Source organism: Grampus griseus (genome assembly GCF_964374135.1).
Source record: "Grampus griseus genome assembly, chromosome: 11".
NCBI lineage: Eukaryota > Metazoa > Chordata > Mammalia > Artiodactyla > Delphinidae > Grampus > Grampus griseus.
In genome coordinates, this window is record NC_139005.1 from 17321962 (window position 1) to 17344182 (window position 22221).

The 22221-nt window shown below is 37.9% G+C and overlaps 1 protein-coding gene across 1 annotated transcript in view; it reads right to left on the minus strand.

Moving 5' to 3' along the window:
• Positions 1-4391: 4391 nt before the first annotated feature.
• The window catches only part of ST8SIA1 (ST8 alpha-N-acetyl-neuraminide alpha-2,8-sialyltransferase 1), a gene marked incomplete at its 3' end in the record, with an annotated part of 146541 nt that continues 128711 nt past the window's right edge, over positions 4392-22221 (minus strand). The window contains exon 5 of the mRNA XM_082665447.1: positions 4392-4878. Coding sequence (XP_082521573.1) covers positions 4392-4878 — 487 coding nt within the window. The remainder of the gene's footprint in view (positions 4879-22221) is intronic.

A 22221-nucleotide genomic window follows, 5' to 3' on the forward strand; every position in this document is an offset into this window, starting at 1 on the left:
CAGGAAGCACTCCTTAACCTCCTGTGTTACTTACAGTTTAGATGCACAATGTTGTATAAACTTGGTCAAATACTCTATATAAAGCATATGTGTCCAGTGTCCTCTTCCATATAAAAATCTTTCATACTTTCAAAATTTCATAAAAAATCTTTCAAATCTTTCATACTTTCAAAATTTCATAAAAAATTACTTTTGTTATGGAATGACTTAATCCTTTAGCCATCTTTATTTGACCAAAGTCTAATTAAAATCAAACAGAGGTCATCCTTACTCATGATCCTTAACATCAGTGCAATTCTCCAGTTGCAGCTAATAAAAACAAAAATTCGCATCAGGTACTCATTTTCAGTCTCTTCAACCCCTCTTTTATCCCCATGGAGCAACCTAATTTTTGTCACTAAAAAGCAATTTAAAAATTACACTGATGTCAGAGGGTAACACCTTCTCTTGGCAGATGCATCAAAAATGATGAAATACTTTCGTATTAAATGTGTCTGCCATAACTTGAATCTCTTCTGAGCTGCATCTTAAAGGTCAGTAATATTAAAATGTAATCAACCAAATTTGACAAAGAAAGAGGTCCAATGCTGAAGGTCTCAATTTCAAATAAACAAAATAAAATAATGGGAGTTTAAATTCAACTTCTTGATGTGGCACATATATACAATGGAATATTACTCAGCCATGAAAAGGAATGAAATTGAGTTATTTGTGGTGAGGTGGATGGACTTAGAGTCTGTCATACAGAGTGAAGTAAGTCAGAAAGAGAAAAACAAATACAGTATGCTAATGCATATATATGGAATCTAAAAATATGGTACTGATGAACCTAGTGGCAGGGCAGGAATAAAGACACAGACATAGAGAACAGACCTGAGGACATGGAGGGGGTTGGGAGGGGAAGCTGGGACAAAGTGAGAGAGTAGCACTGACATATATACACTACCAACTGTAAAATAGATAGCTAGTGGGAAGCAGCTGCACAGCACAGGGAGATCAGCTCGGTGCTTTGTGATGACCTAGAGGGGTGGGATAGAGAGGATGGGAGGGAGACGCAAGAGCGAGGAGATATGGAGATATATGTATACGTATAGCTGATTCATTTTGTTATACAGCAGAAACTAACACAACATTGTAAAGCAATTATACTCCGATAAAGATGAAAAAAATAAAAAAGAATTCAACTTCTTAAGAGTGATAGAGTATGCCAGAGTACTCTGAAAGATAATTCTAGAAAGATCCTCACTTAGGAAAACACATATTTCCATAAGGATGGGTATATATAACTTTATGCTACACACACGTACACACACACAGACACTCAAAACTCCTAGGTTTAGATACATCTATCTAACCACAGAAAAGGGAATATGTATGCCATACCTAAGGATTATCACTATAAAATAATGCCAAACTGTAACCTACTCTAAGAAAACATTCTCATTAAATTGTAGTCCTGCTTTGAGTATGTGAGCATGTATGTGTACCCTTAACTGAAGACAATATGGAACAATCAAAATATCACTTTGGTCTAATCCAGGGTTTCTCAACCTTGGCACTATTGGCATTTTCAAGTGGGCAATTCTTTGCTGGGGGGGCAGGGTGCGCTGCTCCGTGCACTGTAGGATGTTTAGCAGGATCCCGGGTCTCTAGCCACTCGACGCTGGCAGCACCCTCCAAATCATGACAATCAAAAATGTCTCCAGGGCTTCCCTGGTGGCGCAGTGGTTGAGAATCTGCCTGCCAATGCAGGGGACACGGGTTCGAGCCCTGGTCTGGGAAGACCCCACATGCCGCGGAGCAGCTAGGCCCGTGAGCCACAATTACTGAGCCTACGCGTCTGGAGCCTGCGCTCCGCAACAAGAGAGGCCGCAATAGCGAGAGGCCCGCACACCGCGATGAAGAGTGGCCCCCACTTGCTGCAACTAGAGAAAGCCCTCGCACAGAAACGAAGACCCAATACAGCCATAAATAAATAAAAATTAAAAAAAAAAATGTCTCCAGACATTGCCAAGTGTCAGCAGATGGGGGAGGGGAATCACCCCATTAAGAAGCCCTGATCTAATGACACTTTATCGATTTGGGCCATTTCTGTGTTGCCTTTGAGAAACCCCAAATGTATAGACTAACCACTGTACAAATCTATTGCATAAACATAGCCCAGGAATCATAAGATGTAAAATTTCCAGAAGGCGTCTCCAATGGAACTGTGACACGTGAGTTCTATGGGGCTCATTAGTTACACCTGAACAGTTTTAATACTTAAAGCACTAATCTGAGTGATACATATTTTATTAACTTTTACGTACGTTTTTTGTTAGGCCTTTTATATTTTGATGAAACATATACCTAAAAATATATTTCTTTTTAAGGTAGTTATTAAGTAATAACAATAGCTCAAAAGAGGAAATATATTCAGGGTTGTACACACAGTGAATATTTAATGCAACTCCCTCATAGTACATTCTCATTACATTTTTGCTGCCAAATAGGATCAAAAGAGCAAATGAGATCTGCAGAGAATCAATACTCTCAAATTCTTAACTTTCTAAGTATCAACAGACTCTGTGTTATGTCAACCAGCTGTATTTTAACTGCTGATCTCTATAATAATCTCAATATTCAATCATCTTTAGAAATTGGCTATTCCAGTGATGTAGAATTTTTCCAAGGGCTTTGTTATCTTGGTATCTTTTAACTTAACCCACCAAAAACTGCCACCTGTTTAATTGTTTTAGTCTATATTGTATACCAAGTCTCTACCTTTAAAAATGAAGCAGAACTTTTGGGTACAGTTTACCTACATTTTGGTGACACTTAAAAGTAAAGTTAGTGATTTCTACTGTCTCCTTTTAGATTAAGGCATCCCAAAGCCCAAAGACCATGTGAGGTTTCTTTTCCCTTTCTCTTATATGTAAACACATCTGACTGCTTGTAATCTGTCAACAGAGTTTGTGTGCAGTTGTGTCGAAGTTGAGGTAACAAGCCTTCTAAGCAGTCCTACCTGTTACTAAGGGAATAAACAGCTACTAATTCACATCCCTTTACTGGTGTGAACCATGCCTTGATGACCATGCTTAACACAGCACTTACTCATGAGATGCTGGGAAGAGTCACATTGACTAAATCAATTCTGCTCATTTGGAGTGATTTGGGGGTAAGGCTTGCATCTCATACTGGTTTGAGCATTACAGCAGCATGCAGTAAGCTGGCTTCTCTCCTATCAAGGTGTAGTAGGTAGTACCTAATGCATTTGTAGCTCTCCAACACCAGTTACAGATTTTTGCCATCCCAGGTCATGTGGGTTCGGCTTTCATAATCACACAGGAATGAGCTTTGTTTAACAGTGTGTGTGTGAGAGACTATGTATGAGGGTACACAAATATATGCATTCTTTTATGTGTGCATGCGTATTCTTTATCTTGGAGGGAACATACCATGGTAGATAGAAAAAGATATGCCTTCCGATCTATCTTCCAGAGACTAAGCTTTATGTCATTGTGCTTTACTTCATCTCCAAACATTAAATTATGAAGACAATTCTGCCAATTTGCAAATAAATAATGCACTCACATTTGCGGTTTGGGGCACTAAAATAATAATAATGCAAACAGGTTACATAATGCACACCTAAAATTGAGTTTATGCCCTAAATTCTGAGGAGGGAAAGTGGCTCTTCATCCTGACAATGAATCAACCCAGACTAAATTCAACAATGCTTCACATCGTCTAAGTAGACCTGACAAAAGGGGAGGAGGTCATTCTTACTTAACGTTTTTTAAATGGGAGGGAAGGGAACTCTAGTTAACATAGACTTGGTTCAACACATCACAATAATCAGCTGTAGCATTTTGGGTCCATATTATTCAGTAAGGGATTTTTAAAATCTACCCCATCACCTACTCACTGCCTTTAAATAAGGCAAAAATAAATAATAATTTTTTAAAAACCTATAGCTCTAATGTAAGTCTTAATAAGATAGTTTTCTTTTAATTAAGCCAGTTCATGTTGATAATCACTAACACTTTTATCCCGGCATTTCATTTACTATACCTTGATTAATTCCTCAGCTTCAACCATTAAGAGTTTTGTCTTGTTTGTGAACTGGGTCATCTCTATTTGAAGCATGAAAGTGTGCTTTACCAACATCATTTCATCAGCATGTTACTAGTTGCATATCCACCATGTGCTATAAAAGATTTCATAGGACATTTCACTTCTTTTTTTTCCTTCCAGCCAACAGTAAAAGTAGAGTTCCCCTTGAGTTTTTGTTGTCGTTTTTTCCAAGTGGCCCACGCAAATCCATGAAACGACCTGACCATTCCCTATTGGAGTCACGTAGAAAACCTAACAAAAATACCCTGGCTCAGTCCTTTCTTTTTCCACAGTCCCTAGGAAGTGGGTGGCAGTGAGGTGTCCTCACATGGGTCTAACTGCATTCTCAGTGCACCAATTTTATGAAGATACCAGAGTTGGAGAAATTCCTCCGGCATGGCATGGAAGCCAGAAAAGGGCAGGACATTATCATAGTAGTGGTGGCTGATGGGTTGTTCATGCATATTCACAGAGAAGGGCCAGAAGCCATAGATGGCCACCTCTTCACAGAGGCCCAGGGCCGCGCTCACCAGAAAGAGTCCTGTGGACAGGCGCTTGGCATGAATTCCCCTACTTTTCCAGAACTTCCCAATGCTACGCAGAAAGTTGGGGTTGGCAAAGAGCACTGTTTGATTGGCACCAACATCTGACAGTGTGTAATAAACCCGGAGGGATGGCTCTGTTCCCGTCTTCATAGAAAAGGCAGGCATGTAGATGTAACTGTGGTTATACACTTTCATGTGGTCCACAAACGTCTTTCTGGACCATAGCAGGTTCTGAAACCTATCAAAAAGAAGAAGCTCAATTAAACCTGGAGAAAAGAAACTCATCAATACCCACTCTACCGTTCTTCTGATGGCCCTGATAGCTCATATCATCTCAGCAAAAAACAAGAAAAACACTTCTCTTGTATTTAAAATCCACCTTGAACTTACCAGTTCTCTCTCATCAAGCAGCCTGACTTTTCCCCACCGCAACATCTTAAGCTCCAGTTAAGATTCTTTAATGAGATGCCCTCTGAACTAAAATGCATTGTACATTTTTGTTCTCTTTTAGAATTTACTTGCCTGGAATGTAAAAATGATTTAATATTCATGAATTCACAAAGATTGTTGGTTGTTGGATAGGCTTTTGATAAAAGCTACTTGTGTGGTAGACGTAAGCACAGGACTGGTTTTCTCATCTGCAAATCAAAGGAACCACTTCTAAGATACTTCTTACCATTGAAATTCTATAAGTATGCAGCTTAATCAGTGAATGCTATATTATAATACTACATGGAAAAAGAAAGACTTGTCTCTATTATAAAATGCTACTAAGAGTTGCCCATATTGCTTGCTCCAATGCTTTCCTATGTTCTTTCAGTTTGGATTACATAGAAAGAGGATCTCTGATTCAAATGTATTCAGCTAAAATTAATGATACACATCCTATGCATCAGGCATTGGGGAAGTAAAATTTTAATGACCCAATTTTTGATCTCAGGAAATTCCAGTCCAGTTGTGAAACAAAAATATAAGTGAGCACAATATAATGTTCTAAGTACAACCGTTGATATTTGTATAAATTACTATGGAATACAGATGAAAAAATAATTCTGCCTTGGGAGACAGAGTGGGTTCCAGGAAAGCTACAGAGAGGGGATGACATTTAAATACATCTCCTTAGGGGAACAACAGGAAGAACAACCACTAAACTATAAAGGACACTTTGGTCATAGGCAAGGGTGCAGTGTCCTGAAACAATGATGAGTATTCTGTGTCCCTGGAACGAGCGAGACAGGGATTGTGGAGGCAGTGATGGGAGATGAGGTATGTTGCAAAAACCCTTGTGTCTCTAATTTGTTTGGGCTGCACTCTGTGATGACTGAGAACCTTCACAGAAGTGAGTACTTAGAGCACTTACTATCTGGATTACAAATATTTCATCATTTGTTTAGTTGTCAATCTGTGTCAAAAAAAGTGACTCTGGTGATCTGGGGAAGGAAGAGGCTGGTGGCCTGGAGACCAGTTAAGAGGCTGCTGACGTAGCTCAAGTGAAAAAAGACAAAAAGACAGTGAGTGCCTTGTAACTTCTTGTTCTTTCACAAACGGAAGTCACCTGTCTTGGGTTACGTGCAGGTGAAGAAGCAGCATTTGAGAATGGAATTGAGCCACTACCAGCAGAGGGAAGTCTGGCCTGACAGGTTGGCAGGGCTCATCAGAAATATGTGAAACTGAAACTCTGAATACACAAATCCACAGGATTTTATGTCGCATTCAGTGTTATGAACTCTGCCTGCCAAGAAAGATGTTCTTCTTAAGCCCAAAGGAAGGGAAATTCCTCAAGTTTTCTTCATGTCCTCGATTCAGCAGCCTGCCTTAGCAATTTCCCCTGGGCTCTGACAGAGAAGCGACAACAGGGTTTTTAGGTGCAATAACTTTACCCTAAAAGAAGGCATGGAAGACACTGATCCATACTGTGGAGCTGGGCTAGCCTCTCCAACACAGACTCCTGCTTCCCAAATTCAGTAGGCTCTGCTTAATAATTCTTTTATTCTCTCCATTGCCCGCCCACATTTGCTGCTCACTAACACTTTCCCAATCGTGTAGATACACCCTGCAGATAACTTCCTACTTCATCTGAACTATGGTTCTCAAACTTTAGTTAGAATAACCTGTATCACAGATTCCTAGATTCTGATGAGAGTGATACAGGGAGTTGAATTTTTACCCAGCATTCCCTGCTGATTCTGATGCACGTGTCCGGAGGCTATACTTATTTAGAAGATCGACACCATCAATGTAAGCTATCTAACTCTCTGCACCTTTCCCTCAGCATCTCTTTCTTTACATCTTCTAATTTTGTCCTTGCTCCTTCTTCCTCTCTGAGTCTTCTCCTCTGTGAAACAGGCTGTTTCACACTCCCTAGTGGGTCTCCCCTCTTTAAAACAATCAACCTCTCCATCTCTACTGAATTATTCCCTTCTATCTTCTAAACATGGCTCTAACTTAATAAAAGAAAATTCAACATATGCCTAGAGTGTTCCCAGAGCTACCCTCTAGTTCTCTCATTTCACCATCAACATCCTAGAACAGTTACTACACTTCTGCTTGTTCCCTTTCTTGCTTCCATTCCCTCCTTACTGCTGTGCAGAATGTTTTCTATTCCACAGGGCTCTTCTGGCTGAAGGAACTTCTCCTTATTCTTGTAGTGGACTACATACTAATGAGAATTACAGACAGCTCCAATAAAATCAAGGCAATTGATTTTATGTTCCCTGTCTTAAAGCTGACTGATTATTCTTGAAGAAGGCAGTTTTCCTTCCTTGAGTTTTAACTTTGAAAAGGAACACACATCTTGGATTTACTGTACTCCTAATTTTATTGGCATGGTTAAAAAACCAGCTTATATATTATGTTTTATTATTTTTATCTATCTCATTCTTCAGAATAGCTCAGAATTGTTCTATACTGTATGAATGGAAAACTATTAAATAATAATTGAAAAAGAAGAAAAATGAAACTGACCAGTCAATAAAGTATTAAAAATAGAAGTGATTAATATATAAAGAATATGGGCACACAATAGAAAAATATAACACAAAGTACAGAAATATAGCACATTTTACAAATGAATTTAATATGTGATAATAGAAACAATGATGAAATTTTTTAGATTAGTTAATAAACAACGTCAAGATAACTAGTTAACAATTTGAAAATTTGAGGGGGGACAGATTCATACTTGACAAGAAATTTTTTTAAAATTTCAAGATACGTAAGATAAATATTTAAAGTCTACATAAAGAAAACAAGAAAAACTAATGAAAACAATTGTGAACTTATCATTTACAAAATATCTTCTACAAAGGAAAATATTGACAAAATTGATTATGTTAAGATGTGAAATTTCATTGCGACAAAAAAGAACATAACTGAAATAAAAAAAGGAAATGACTCCAAAAAATATCTTCAGCCAACATGACAAACAGAATGTTAATACTGACAACATTATAGTCTAAATATATTGGTATATTGACATGAAAATGGACAAAAATACAGACAATAAAAGGGAACTGTGATTAATAAAAGGTTAAAATGTTCAGCTTCAGGTTGCCAGTCAAGGTGCAAACTGAATAGAATCAGGGAAGGTAAGGGCCCAGCTCTCCCCCAGCAAATCTCTAGAAATAAGAGAAAAGATGTTTTTTAAAAAAATCTACCTTTATCCTAAAAAAAGAAAAGAAGGCAAACCTTCAGTCAATCCCCACATCTGGAATACTTCTGAAAACAGAAAGCTTATAGAAGGAAGGCAGAACATAAACTAAGTTGCCAAGCATTACTCTAAAAGGTAGTTGTGCCCTATTCCTTAAGGCAGGAGATACTGGAGAAGGTGGGTGTCTTGGAACAATCAACAAGGTTATTGTTCAGATTATAGGGCAGCAGGAACATGCAGGTGGGTCGAACCCTAAAATCCTGCATTGGCCAATTATCACTGTGTGTAGTGGAGAGGTAGTGTCAGCCTCTAGGGAGGAACAGTGGCTGTGTGCCCAGATGATACCTGGCCCAGTCAACAGGAAACTGGGGATTCTCTTCAATTCATACAGTGTTGGCAGCCAGGCCAATGGAGGGCCAAGAGAGAGACCTGTAGATTATGACACTTGGGAGTCACCCAAGAGAAAGCCACCTTGCCACCTTCTGTTCAACTGAGAGTGAAGCCCACCTGTCAACAGGTCCAGTCCCTGCACAGAGCTTCCAGTCTCCAAACAAGAACAGATATTCAAGATCAGAAGACATTGAAGGAAAGCCTCCAACACGAAAGTCAGAGAACAGAATGGAAGAACGAAAGAACTCAGAAAAAAACAAGATCATTAAAGAGGCAGAAGAAAACTCTTAAAAGTCTATAATTAGTTTGTTTAGAAATATTAATTATTAATTAATATTTGCACCCATGAACTAAGACTTAGATACTATAAAATGAAAAAAAAATTTAGGTAACAAGAAAGAGCTGTTAGTAATTAGAACATATAACAACAGATGGATTCTGGTAAAGGAAATCTCCAGGAAGACAGTTTACACAGCAGGCTGAGAAAGCCATCAATCAGATTCTATGAGAGAAAAAGATAGTTTCTAAAAGGATGTTTATACATAGAGAATCCTAAAGATGCTACCAGAAAACTACTAGAGCTAATCAATGAATTTGGTAAAGTAGCAGGATACAAAATTGCACAGAAATCTCTTGCATTCCTACACACTAATGATGAAAAATCTGAATCAGAAATTAAGGAAACACTCCCATTTACCATTGCAAGAAAAAGAATAAAATACCTAGGAATAAACCTACCTAAGGAGACAAAAGACCTGTATGCAGAAAACTATAAGACACTGATGAAAAAAATTAATGATGATACAAATAGATGGAGAGATATACCATGTTCTTGGATTGGAAGAATCAATATTGTGAAAATGACTCTACTACCCAAAGCAATCTACAGATTCAATGCAATCCCTATCAAACTACCAATGATATTTTTCACAGAACTAGAACAAAAAATTTCACAATTTGTATGGAAACACAAAAGACCCCAAATAGCCAAAGCAATTTTGAGAAAGAAAAACACAGCTGGAGGAATCAGGCTCCTGGACTTCAAACTATACTACAAAGCTACAGTCATCAAGACAGTATGGTACTGGCACGAAAACAGAAATATAGATCAATGGAACAGGATAGAAAGCTCAAAGATAAACCCACACACATATGGTTGCCTTACTTTGATAAAGGAGGCAAGAACATACAATGGAGAAAAGACAGCCTCTTCAATAAGTGGTGCTGGGAAAACTGGGACAGCCACATGTAAAAGAATGAAGTTAGAACACTCCCTAACACCATACACAAAAATAAACTGAAAATGGAGTAAAGACCTAAATGTAAGGCCAGACACTATCAAACTCTTAGAGAAAAACCGAGGAAGAACACCCTTTGACATAAATCACAGCAAGATCCTTTTTGACCCAGCTCCTAGAGAAATGGAAATAAAAACAAAAATAAACAAATGGGACCTAATGAAACTTAAAACCTTTTGCACAGCAAAGGAAACCATAAACAAGACGAAAAGACAACCCTCAGAATGGGAGAAGATATTTGCAAATGAAGCAACTGACAAAGGATTAATCTCCAAAATTTACAAGTAGCTCATGCAGCTCAATATCAAAAAAACAAACAACCCAATCCCAAAATGGGCAGAAGACCTAAATAGACATTTCTCCAAAGAAGATATACAGATTGCCAACAAACACATGAAAGGATGCTCAACATCACTAATCATTAGAGAAATGCAAGTCAAAACTACAATGAGGTATCACCTCACACCAGTCAGAATGGCCATCATCAAAAAATCTACAAACAATAAATTCTGGAGAGGGTGTGGAGAAAAGGGAACCCTCTTGCACTGTTGGTGGGAATGTAAATTGGTACAGCCACTATGGAGAACAGTATGGAGGTTCCTTAAAAAACTAAAAATAGAACTACCAAATGACCCAGCAATCCCACTACTGGTCATATACCCTGAGAAAACCATAACTGAAAGAGTCATGTACCACAATGTTCACTGCAGCTCTATTTACAATAGCCAGGACATGGAAGCAACCTAAGTGTCCATAGACAGATGAATGGATAAAGAAGATGTGGCACATGTATACAGTGGAATATTACTCAGCCACAAAAAGAAACTGAGTTATTTGTAGTGAGGTGGATGGACCTAGAGTCTGTCATGCAGAGTGAAGTAAGTCAGAAAGAGAAAAACGTATACTGTATGTTAACACATATATAAGGAATCTAAAAAAAAAAAAAAAAAAGGTTCTGAAGAACTTAGGGGCAGGATAGGAATAAAGACGCAGATGTAGAGAATGGACTTGAGGACATGGGGAGTGGGAAGGGTAAGCTGGGATGAAGTGAGAGAGTGGCATGGACATGTATACACTACCAAATAGCTAGTGGGAAGCAGCCACATAGCACAGGGAGATTGGTGCTTTGCGACCACCTAGAGGGGTGGGATAGGGAGGGTGGGAGAGAGATGCAAGAGGGAGGGGATATAGGGATGTGTGTATACGTATAGCTGATTCACTTTGCTATAAAGCAGAAACTAACACACCATTGTAAAGCAATTATCCTCCAGTAAAGATGTTAAAAAAAATCAAAAATAAAGAGGGCAAAAAAAGAAACGAAATTGAGTTATTTGTAGTGAGGTGGATGGACCTAGAGTCTGTCATACAGAGTGAAGTAAGTCAGAAAGAGAAAAACAAATACCGCATGCTAACAAGAAAATAAATGAATAAATAAATAAAAGGATGTCTCAACAACAAAAAAGTGACTCTGACAGACTAGCATGTAGGCAGTAATGAAAGAAGATTTGCAGCTCTAATGGGAGTCTGGAGATGAATTAGTGACTGTTGCATGGAAAGCCTTTATTTACTCTGGGGAAAAATTAAAAGTTGAACCGGATATTAAATACTTGTAATAGACTTTTTGTCTCAGATGTGAACAGTACTTAGATAGACACTAAGGTAAGCACTGACTATTGATTTGATTGTGATATATCTGTACTGAGAGAACAAGAAAGTGTAAGTGTGTATGGGGGAGTGGTGCTGTGAGGAGCACTTTAAGAGAGAAAAATCTTAATTTTTTCATAAAATATCTATAGATAAATGGAAAAAAATTTTAATTGCGATTAAGCATGCTGCTTTAAAACGTAACAAGAGAAATATCAGCTAGAGAAGTTGAAGGCCTTGAAATATTTCCTGCGGGAGTGTATGACAGGAAATTCCTGCTTTCTATTTGAAAGCAGTCATATTGTTTGATCTTGAAAACTATGTATTATACACATAATATTTTGGTAAAACAGATATTAAATTTTTTAAATCATAAAAATAGAAAATAAAGAATATATATATGTGTATAACTGAATCACTTTGCTGTACAGCAAAAATTAACAAAACATTGTCAATCAACTATACTTCAATAAAATAAATTAAAAATATAAACTAATGTCTATTGATCCAATGAACAACACCACCCAAAAGTGTAACAGTCCAGAAACTTTATGCACCTAACAAGATAGTTTCAAAATATATTTAGCGGGCTTCCCTAGTGGCGCAGTGGTTGAGAGTCCGCCTGCCGATGCAGGGGACACGGATTCGTGCCCCGGTCCGGGAAGATCCCACATGCCGTGGAGCGGCTGGGCCCGTGAGCCATGGCCGCAGAGCCTGCGCGTCCGGAGCCTGTGCTCCGCAACGGTAGAGGCCACAACAGTGAGAGGCCCGCGTAAGGCAAAAAAAAAAAAAATATATATATATATATATATATATATATTTAGCAAAACTGCTTAAAATTCAGATAGATAGGTATTCACAAACCCACAATCATAATTAAGTCTTTAATTTTAAAATGTCTATTATTTTTAAACATGAATAGAAAGTTTCTAAAATGACCACATTATGTCACACAAGAAAATATATAGTATGATATATATACATAAATATATTAAAACAATTATTATCATAAAGTCCAGATCATCAACCACATAAAAATATACATACTGCACTGGAAAACATATTTCAAGTATGTTTACAAGAGGAAGTCAATATTTACAGATGATATAATTACCTGTCTAGAATATATAAGAGAACCAACTGAAAAATTATTTATTAAAACCAATAAAGTCTAGATCAACTTCTAAAAATCCATAGTTAAACTAGGAGAGAACTTCCTCAGCTTGATTAAAAAATATCTATAAAAAACCTACACCTAACATAATACTTTATGGTGAGAAACTTGAAGCCCTCCCACTAACGTTGGGAACAAGCCAAGGATGTCTCCAAGTCAAGGATCTCACCACTACTTTCAACATTATACTGGAAGTCATTGTTAATACAATTAGATACGAAAAGGAAGTGAAAGGTATACAGATTGAGAAGGAATAAATAAAACTGTCTTTTCAGATGACATGTAGAAAATCTGAAAGAATTGAAAATGCTCCTGGAACTAATAAGGCTGCAGGATACAGGGTTAATATACAAAAGTTAATTGCTTTCGTATATATCAGTAATAACAAGTGGAATTTGAAATAAAAAACACAATACAATTTATACTAGCAACCCCCAAAATGAAATACTTAGGCATAAATCTAACAAAATATGTACAAGATCTGTGTGAGGAAAACTACAAGACTCTAATGAACTAAATAAAAATCGAGGAACTAAATAAATGGAGAGACATCACATGTTTACAAATAAGAAGACTCAATATTCTCAAGATGTCAGTTCTTCCCAACTTGATTTATAGATTCCGTGCAACCCCAATCAAAATCCCAGCAAGTTCTTTTGTGGATATCAACAAATTGATTCTAAAATTTATATGGAGAGGCAAAAGACTGAGAGTAGCCAATACAATATTGAAGGAGAAGAATGAAGTTGGGGGACTGACACTACCCAACTTCAACACTTACTATAAAGGCACAGAAATCAAGACAGTATGGAATTGGTAAAAGAATAAATAGATCAATGTAACAGAATGGGGAGCCCAGAAATAGACCCACATAAATACAGTGGGTCTTTGACAAAGGAGCAAAGGCAATACAGTGGAACAAAGACAGTCGTTTTAACAAATGGTGCTGGAGCAAGTGGACATCCACATGCCAAAAAGTGAATCTAGACACCGACTTTACACTCTTCACAAAAGTTAACTCAAAATGGAACATAAACTTAAATGTAAAATGCAAAACTATAAAACTCCTAGAAGACAATTCAAGAGAAAATCTAGATGACACTGAGTATGGCGATAACTTTTTAGATAAAACACCAAAGGCACAATCCATGAAAGAAATAATTGATAAGCTGGACTTCATTAAAAATTTTCTGCTCTGTGAAAGACAATGTCAGGAGAATGAGAAGACAAGCCACAGCCTGGGAGAAAATATATGCAAAATACGCAGCTGATAAAGAGCTGTTATCTAAAATATACAAAGAACTGTTAAAACTCAACAATAAGAAAACAAACAACTCAATTAAAAAATGGGCCAAAGACTCTGACATCTCACCAGATGGCAAATAATCATATGAAAAGATGTTCCACATCACACATTATCAGGGATAGTCAAATGAAAGCAACAATGAGATACCACTACCCATCTATGAGGACGGCCAAAATCCAGAACACTGACACCACCAAATACTTGTGAGGACGTGAAATAACAGGGATTCTCATTCACTGCTGTTGGGAATACAAAATGGTACAGCCACTTTGGAAGACAGTTTGGTGGTTTCTTACAAAATTAAGCGTACTCTTACCACACCATCCAGCAATCATGCTCCTTCAACTCAAAGATGTTGAAAACTTATGTCCACATAAAAACTTGTACACATGTACTTATAGCAGCTTTATTCGTAATTGTCAAAACTTGGGAGCAACCAAGATGTCCTTACTAGGTGAATGAATAAAGAAACTGTATTATTTCAATCCAACAGAATATGATCAACACTAAAATGAAATGAACTACGAAGCCATTAAAAGACAGGGAGAAACCTTAAAGGCAGATTATTAAGTGAAAGAAGCCAATCTGAAAAGGCTACACACTGTATGACTGCAACTATATGACATTCTGGAAAAGGCAAAGCTACAGATATAGTATAACATAAAGATCAGTGGTTGCCAGGGGTTGGAGGAGGAGAGAGGAATGAATAGGTAGAGCATAGAGGATTTTTAGGGCAGTGAAAATATTCTGTATGATACTGTAATGATGGATACATGTCACTATACATTTGTCCAAACCCATAAAATGTACAATATCAAGACTGAACTGCAATGCAAACTATGGACTTTGGGTGATTATAATGTGTTAATGTAGGTTCATCAATGGTAACAAAAGTACCTCTAGTGGGAGATGTTGATAATGGGGGAGGCTAGGCATGTGTGGGGTTGGGCACATATGGGAAATCTTTGTACTTTCCTCTCAATTTTGCCGCAAACCTAAAACCGCTCTGAAAAAATAAAGTCTTTAAAAAATCCATAGTTTCCCTACACAAGAGCAAGCATATATTAAAAAAACCCATAGTATCAAAGGTTTATTTGTAATAGCAACATGTCCCCAAACACCTTGAAAGAAACCTAAAAATAAATATATAACATTTTTATGGAGACAATAATGAATACTGAAAGAGGTCTCCCCAAATAAATTTATAGGTTCAATGCAATCTCAACCAAAATTCCAATATTATTTTAAAATAAAATTTTATATGATGAATCTAAAATTCACATGAAAGGTAAATCAAGTATACATACTCAAGGCAATTTTAGATAAAAGAAGAATACAGGAAGGACTTAACTTACCAAATATCAAAACTGATTATAAAACTATAGTAATAAAAACACAACAGAATCCATGAAAGAGCAGACAATCTATAAAGAGTCTAAAAATGGAACTAGGCATATTTAGGGATTTCCTATATGATGAAAGTGACATTTCAAACCAATTCATAAAAACTGACTTCCATAAATTGTACTGGGACAACTGGCAAGCCAAATAATAGAAACTAAGATAAATTCCTCCCTCATAGTGTTCAGAAAATTAAGTTCCAGATGGAATAAAAATATATTCTAAAATTAGAAGAAAATATAAGAAAATACTTTTAAGACCTTGGGATACAAACGGCCTTGTTAAATAAGGCCCTAAAAGCAAAATCCACAAAGGAAAAGATGGATAAACATGACTGCTTCAAAATTAAATATTTCTATAAGATAAAGGTTATGTAATTAATAAGACAAGCAACAGATTGAGAGAAAATGTTTACAACATGCATAACAAAGGATTAACCGCATGCTAACACATATTTATGGAATCTAAGAAAAAATAAAAAGTTGTTCTGAAGAACGTAGAGGCAGGACAAGAATAAAGACACAGATGTGGAGAATGGACTTGAGAACACGGGGAGGGGGAAGGGTAACCTGAGACGAAGTGAGAGAGTGGCACTGACATATATACACTACCAAGCGTAAAATAGATAGCTAGTGGGAAACAGCTGCATAGCACAGGGAGATCAGCTGGGTGCTTTGTGACCACCTAGAGGGGTGGGATAGGGAGGGTGGGAGGGAGACGCAAGAGGGAGGAGATATGCGGATATATGTATATGTATAGCTGATTCATTTTGTTATACAGCAGAAACTAACACACCATTGTAAAGCAATTATACTCCAATAAAGATGTTTAAAAAAAGCAAAAAACCCCCCAAAGGATTAATATCCAGAATACAAACAATAAAAATCAATAATATACAAATAACACAATAGACAAATGCACAATGAGCTGTCGAGTCTGAGACGAGGAAATTCAAAGGGCCAACATACATATTAACATATGCACAACCTCACTAGCATTCAAATCATACATTTATATCAATTTTTAAAAACTGTAACAATTAAAACTACAGTGAAATAACAGTTTTCTACATATCCAATCGGTAAAAGTTAAGGAACATGATAATAACAAGTATTAGAAAGAGTATGAAAAAGGGGTACTTTATGCTTCAAATGGAAGCATGAATTGTTACAGTTTGGAAGGTGATTTGGCATCTTCAACATGCACACCTACTGATCCAGCACTTCCGTTTCTCTGAGGGTGCTTCTGATATTTATAGAACCTCCCTCACTTCTCTTTTAAGTCTTGGCTCAAATGAAAGCACATCAAATACATCTTTCCTGACCACCCCCATCTCTCTCACATTTGTTGCATTTGTCCATTATACCTATCACTACATGACATTTTACTACATATATATAGTAAACAAAGATATATATATATATCTTTGTTTATTGTTTGTATCCTCTTGAATGTATATAAAGGGGACTTTATTTTGTCTACCCCTAAATCTAGAGCACAGGGTGTCTGGCACATGGAACCAAGTTAATATTCATGAATGTTTGCTGAAGTATGCAGAAAATCAGAAACAACCTAAGTGTCCATCACTCAGGGAATGGCAAAACAGTGGTATGTCCACTCTATGAATACAAGGCAATTCTTTAATAACATGACTCTATTTGTAAGGAAGCAGAAATATTTCCAGGACAAAATGTTACATGAAAATGATGAAGATGCAGAATTACTACAGCAATTTGTATAGTGGATTATCATACAGGATAAAGATATATATTTTCACATATGTATATAAATGTATGGGAAAATGTTGGAAGGATACACAATAAACTCAAAACAATGGTTACCTCTGGGGAGAGCAGTGGGTATAGGGCAGTAAAAGAGGGTCCAGCCTTATCTGGAATGCTTCTGTTCTTTAGAAGCTGAATATATTTATGTGTTACTTGTGTTATTAGATATTTCCTTTTGAAAGGTCAGGCAGCTTAATATTCATATAAATGTAAAGTAAGACAATTGTGAGTTTTTAGCTTACTTTTTTCAACACACCAGTAAATTAGGCCTAGGGTGTAATTTTATTCTTTTTAAGTTTTTAATATTATTATAATGTTGTCTGTACCATATAAACCACATTTACAAAAAGAGTCACAAGTTTTCAAGTTAATTTATCTTTTAAGTATATTTCATTTTAAAAGTTCACTTCTTTTACACAGAATATTTGTTCTAATTTTCTTCTCTGTAACTTTTATTTGAACACTTTTCTTATTAGTTACTTCCTGTTCAAATGTTTCAGCAATTTTCCAGCATGCTAACTCATTTCCTCCTGTTATTCACTTGCTTTTTTAATATTTTGGACTATCTGCCACGTTCATGGTTGCTGTCATTTTTCTGTCTCTTTGCGCAGCTGTTTGTTTACCCAGCTGTTGCTTCCTTTTCCTCTGTCAACGAACATTGATTTTTGTGTTGATTTACTATACTTTCCTCCTCTGGACCTTCTCATCCTACAGGGGTGCCTCTTCCACAAGAAAATATTTTACCAGATTGCAAACAACACTTCATACCAAGCTATTCCCTTCATACATAGTACATATTAAAACGTGCCCTAAGAATGCAAACTTTAAAAAGTATTTGCAAGGTGAAGCTTCCAAACCTAAACTGGGGATGTGGCTAACAGGAGAGAAATTTAGGACAGGCCTTTCGGAGACGGATATATCTGAACTGAATTTTGAAGACTGAGCAGAAGTTGGCTATGTACATGGAACTGAGGAGAAAGCATTCCTGCCTGAGAGAGCAGTGTGGGCAAAGGCACAGAGGGGAGAGAGGAGGACTTCTGGAAAATGCAAATAATTTAATATGGTAGAGCTTTAGCACCTTGGGAGTAGCTAGCGATGAGGCTAGCTTGGTGCACAGGGCAGTATAAAAGATTGACCTACTGGGCTTCCCTGGTGGCACAGTGGTTGACAGTCCACCTGCCGATGCAGGGGACACAGGTTCGTGCCCCGGTCCAGGAAGATCCCACATGCCGCGGAACGGTTGGGCCCGTGAGCCATGGCCGCTGAGCCTGCACGTCCGGAGCCCGTGATCCACAATGGGAGAGGCCACAACAGTGAGAGGCCCGTGTACCGCAAAAAAAAAAAAAAAAAAAAAGATTGACCTACTGCCAGTCAAGGTTGAGATTTTACTCATAAGGAAAAATGGAGAGCATTTTTCCTCTGTGAGGGAGATGATAAGGGTGTTCCCCCAGGGGCTATAGGAGAGGAAAGAGAAACTGACTTTGGTGACTGGGAGGACCAGGGCTTAACATCACTAGAAAGCAGTGGTGAGGTCTAGGGGCAGTGTCCATGCTGATTTAGTATGAATGCTGCACCAGTTGTTAAATCTGTGTCCCTCCTAGGTGCGAGGGTGTTTTCAATTCTGGTGGCTCCTCTCATCATGATATAAAACACAAGAGAAGGTGGTTTGAGGGGAAAGATTATTACCCAATTTTGGACCTTCTGAGCTCTGGACATAAGATCACCCAGAAGAGCAATGGGCCAACATATGAAACACTGACAAACTATAGCATTTAAATGGTGGGCAAAGCGGGTAGAATTCTAGCAACAGGTAGATGGGCAGCGAGGTGAGGACACATCAGGAGAGTGTTCAATAACAGAAGAGAAAAGAGTTTCAGAAGTTTGTCAACAGTGCTAGATGCTGAGAAGAGATCTAGTGAAACGAAGATAGAAAATGCTACCTGGAGATTCAGTAACACACGTGTTTTCAGTGGCATCAGCTATTTTAGTAGAAATCAATTTAGATCATGGGTTGAAAACTCAAGTGTGTCCAGGGGCTAAGCTGATTAGGAAAATATACGCAGGGGCCAAGGACAGGACAAGAGGGAACGGATCTAGAAATAGAATGTACGTGTCCCATCTAAAGGATTTCAAATTAAAAAGAAAAAGAATGGCTAAGTTAAACAGTCATGCAGACCAGGTCTGGCCTGCTGACAACAAGTCAACCCTCAAAACTTAATCAAAATTCCAAATGACAATGAGACCATGAAACCACAAAATCCCTTTGAAGCAGATGAAAAAACAAATGTAGTAGATTTGGTCTCTTGTTTATGAAATTAGTGATAGTCTCAGATAAGAAATTGGAAGACCTATAATCAAATTACAGAAATAATCAACAAATTCTATTATAATGTTCTTGCTTAACACGTGTTATCTTATTTAAGCCTTGTAGTAATTCTGTGAAGAGGGCATTATCTCTTTTCTGCTGAGGAGGAAATTGAGGAACAGAGCAGTTAAGTCTTTTAGAGAAGCTTCATAGCTGGAATGCAGATAGTAGACCCCAGATTCCAACTCAGCTCAATCTGACTGGTGATTGAACGCTCTTTAAATCACACTGTGTAGCTTTTCCTTAAGGGGAAGATGTTTGCCTCCCGCCCCATATGAATTCATTCACCTGTGATCTGGGATACACTCCTTCTCACCTTCTCAGAGATCTGGTCCATGTTACCCTCTTTATCGCCTTTATCTTCATCCACTCCCTTCCACTGGCCCATTTCTCCCATGTGAGCTCTTGGCCAAGTCTCCCTCACTTAAAACAAACTAACAACAAACAAAAATTTTCTCAGAAGTACATCTTTCTCTAGCTGCTTCCTGATCTCTTTCTTTCCATGCATAGCTGATTTCTTCTTATCTCAAGTCACCCATACGCTCTGGGAGATTTCATTCCCTTTCATCTCCCAAACTAGGACCCAAACTGGTAATGGGTGGAAAACACTATTTTAACAACTGATGCCAGAGTCCTTTTTGGAAACAGAATTCCCTTTGTTTAAGTGTAGAGGGTGCTTTGGGTGTTGAAGGTGAAATTCTAAGAGTATGTCCTGGGAGTAGAAAGGGAAATAAGTGATAACTAACCACTCCTGCATAAGTAATTAATGGGAATTTGGGGGCGGGGAGAGCCAAAGGGTGAGATGAAGGGAGAAAGAAAAGAAATGAGGAGTAACAACATCCCGGGATACTAGAGAGTAGCGGTAACACACCAAGTGAGACCTTCCCAGTGACATGGTGGTCAAATACTTTTTTTTTTTTTTTTGTGGTACACGGGCCTCTCACTGTTGTGGCCTCTCCCGTTGTGGAGCACAGGCTCCAGACACGCAGGCTCAGCGGCCATGGCTCACGGGCCCAGCCGCTGCGCAGCATGTGGGATCCTCCCGGACTGGGGCACGAACCCGTGTCCCCTGCATGGGCAGGCGGACTCTCAACCACTGCGCCACCAGGGAAGCCCCTGGTCAAATACTTTTAAGCACAGAAATGTCAGATGTTCCATCTTTATATTCTTTCCTTGATAGTTTTTCAGTGTCTCCGCTCTCGTACCTCAAACCTTCTATACATTTTGCTACATATGCATAATGCCTTTGGGAACAGTATTTTGGAAAAGTTAAGGAAAGAAAGCTTTAATCCATGTCTACACTGATGTGGAGCAGCAAGAGACCAGTCACAGGAGATGAGATGAGGTGACAAGTAAACTGAAGGAAACAGGTAATTGCAATAAACAATGATCATGTAAATTTAAGCTTATGGAAATTCCCAAAATATTGGGGACAGCATTGAACTCTCTGGCTGATACAGGATAGGAGTTGCAGGTCAGTCTGAAAAAAAATCTCAAGGGATAGGTTGACCTCTACTCACATCTAAATTCATGTTGATGATTTCCTGATCTCTGGCTCCAGCCCGGTACTCAAACATTCCAAAATTATGTGGCAGAATAGCATAATGGTTAAGAGCGTAAACTCTGAAGCCCTAACACCTACATTGGAATCTCCTCTCTAACTAACATTGTGAGCATGGTTTAGTTTCTTCAGCTGTATATACTTCAGTTTCTTCATCTGTAAAACAGAGATATTAGTTGTATCTAGCTTATAGGGATGCTTTATCACATGAATTAATACTTGCAAAGTATTTAGAACCGTATCTGTCCCATTGTCAACACTCAATAAATATTAGCATTTATTATTACAACCAATAGACTGCTGGTCATTTCCACTTTGATTCATTTACACACTCAACAATTATTTATTGAGTACCTGTTATGTGCCAGGCATTGTTCTATGCAATATAGGATAGAGCAGTGAACAACATAAACAAAGTCTCTGCTCCCTAGGATCCTTCATTTGAGTGAGAAGAGATACCCAATAAACAAAAATGAACATGATTTGGGGAGTTCCATGAAGAAAATAAAGTAGGAGGATAGGAAAGAGAGGGTGAGGTGTTGCTATTTTATTTAGAGTGACATTTTAGCAGAGGTCTAGAGAAAATGAGGCAGCAAGTCCTGTGGAGATCTGCAGGAAGCATCTCAAACTCAGCATCTTCCCTCTGTTATCTTTTGCAACAACCATATTCCTTAACTGAACAAATGGTACAACCATTCACCAGTGACTGAACCCAGCCTTAAAACATGTATTCTTCCCCTTCTCACAGCTTCTGTACCCAACTGGTCACTAAGTTTCCTTTTTATAACATCTTTTGAGTGTACTTTCTTGTCTCTATTACTTACAGGTTGAGCCACATGAAACGGACATTTTACAGATCAAAAACAGTTGAACATGGGCATGTGCTCACCAAAACCATCTTGTTTTCCTCCAGAGCATGCAAGAGGACTACTTATCAGAATTCCTTGTGGCTGGGCAGAGCCATGTGATGTGTTCTGGACAGAACTGCTGTATGACACTTCAGCCTGGA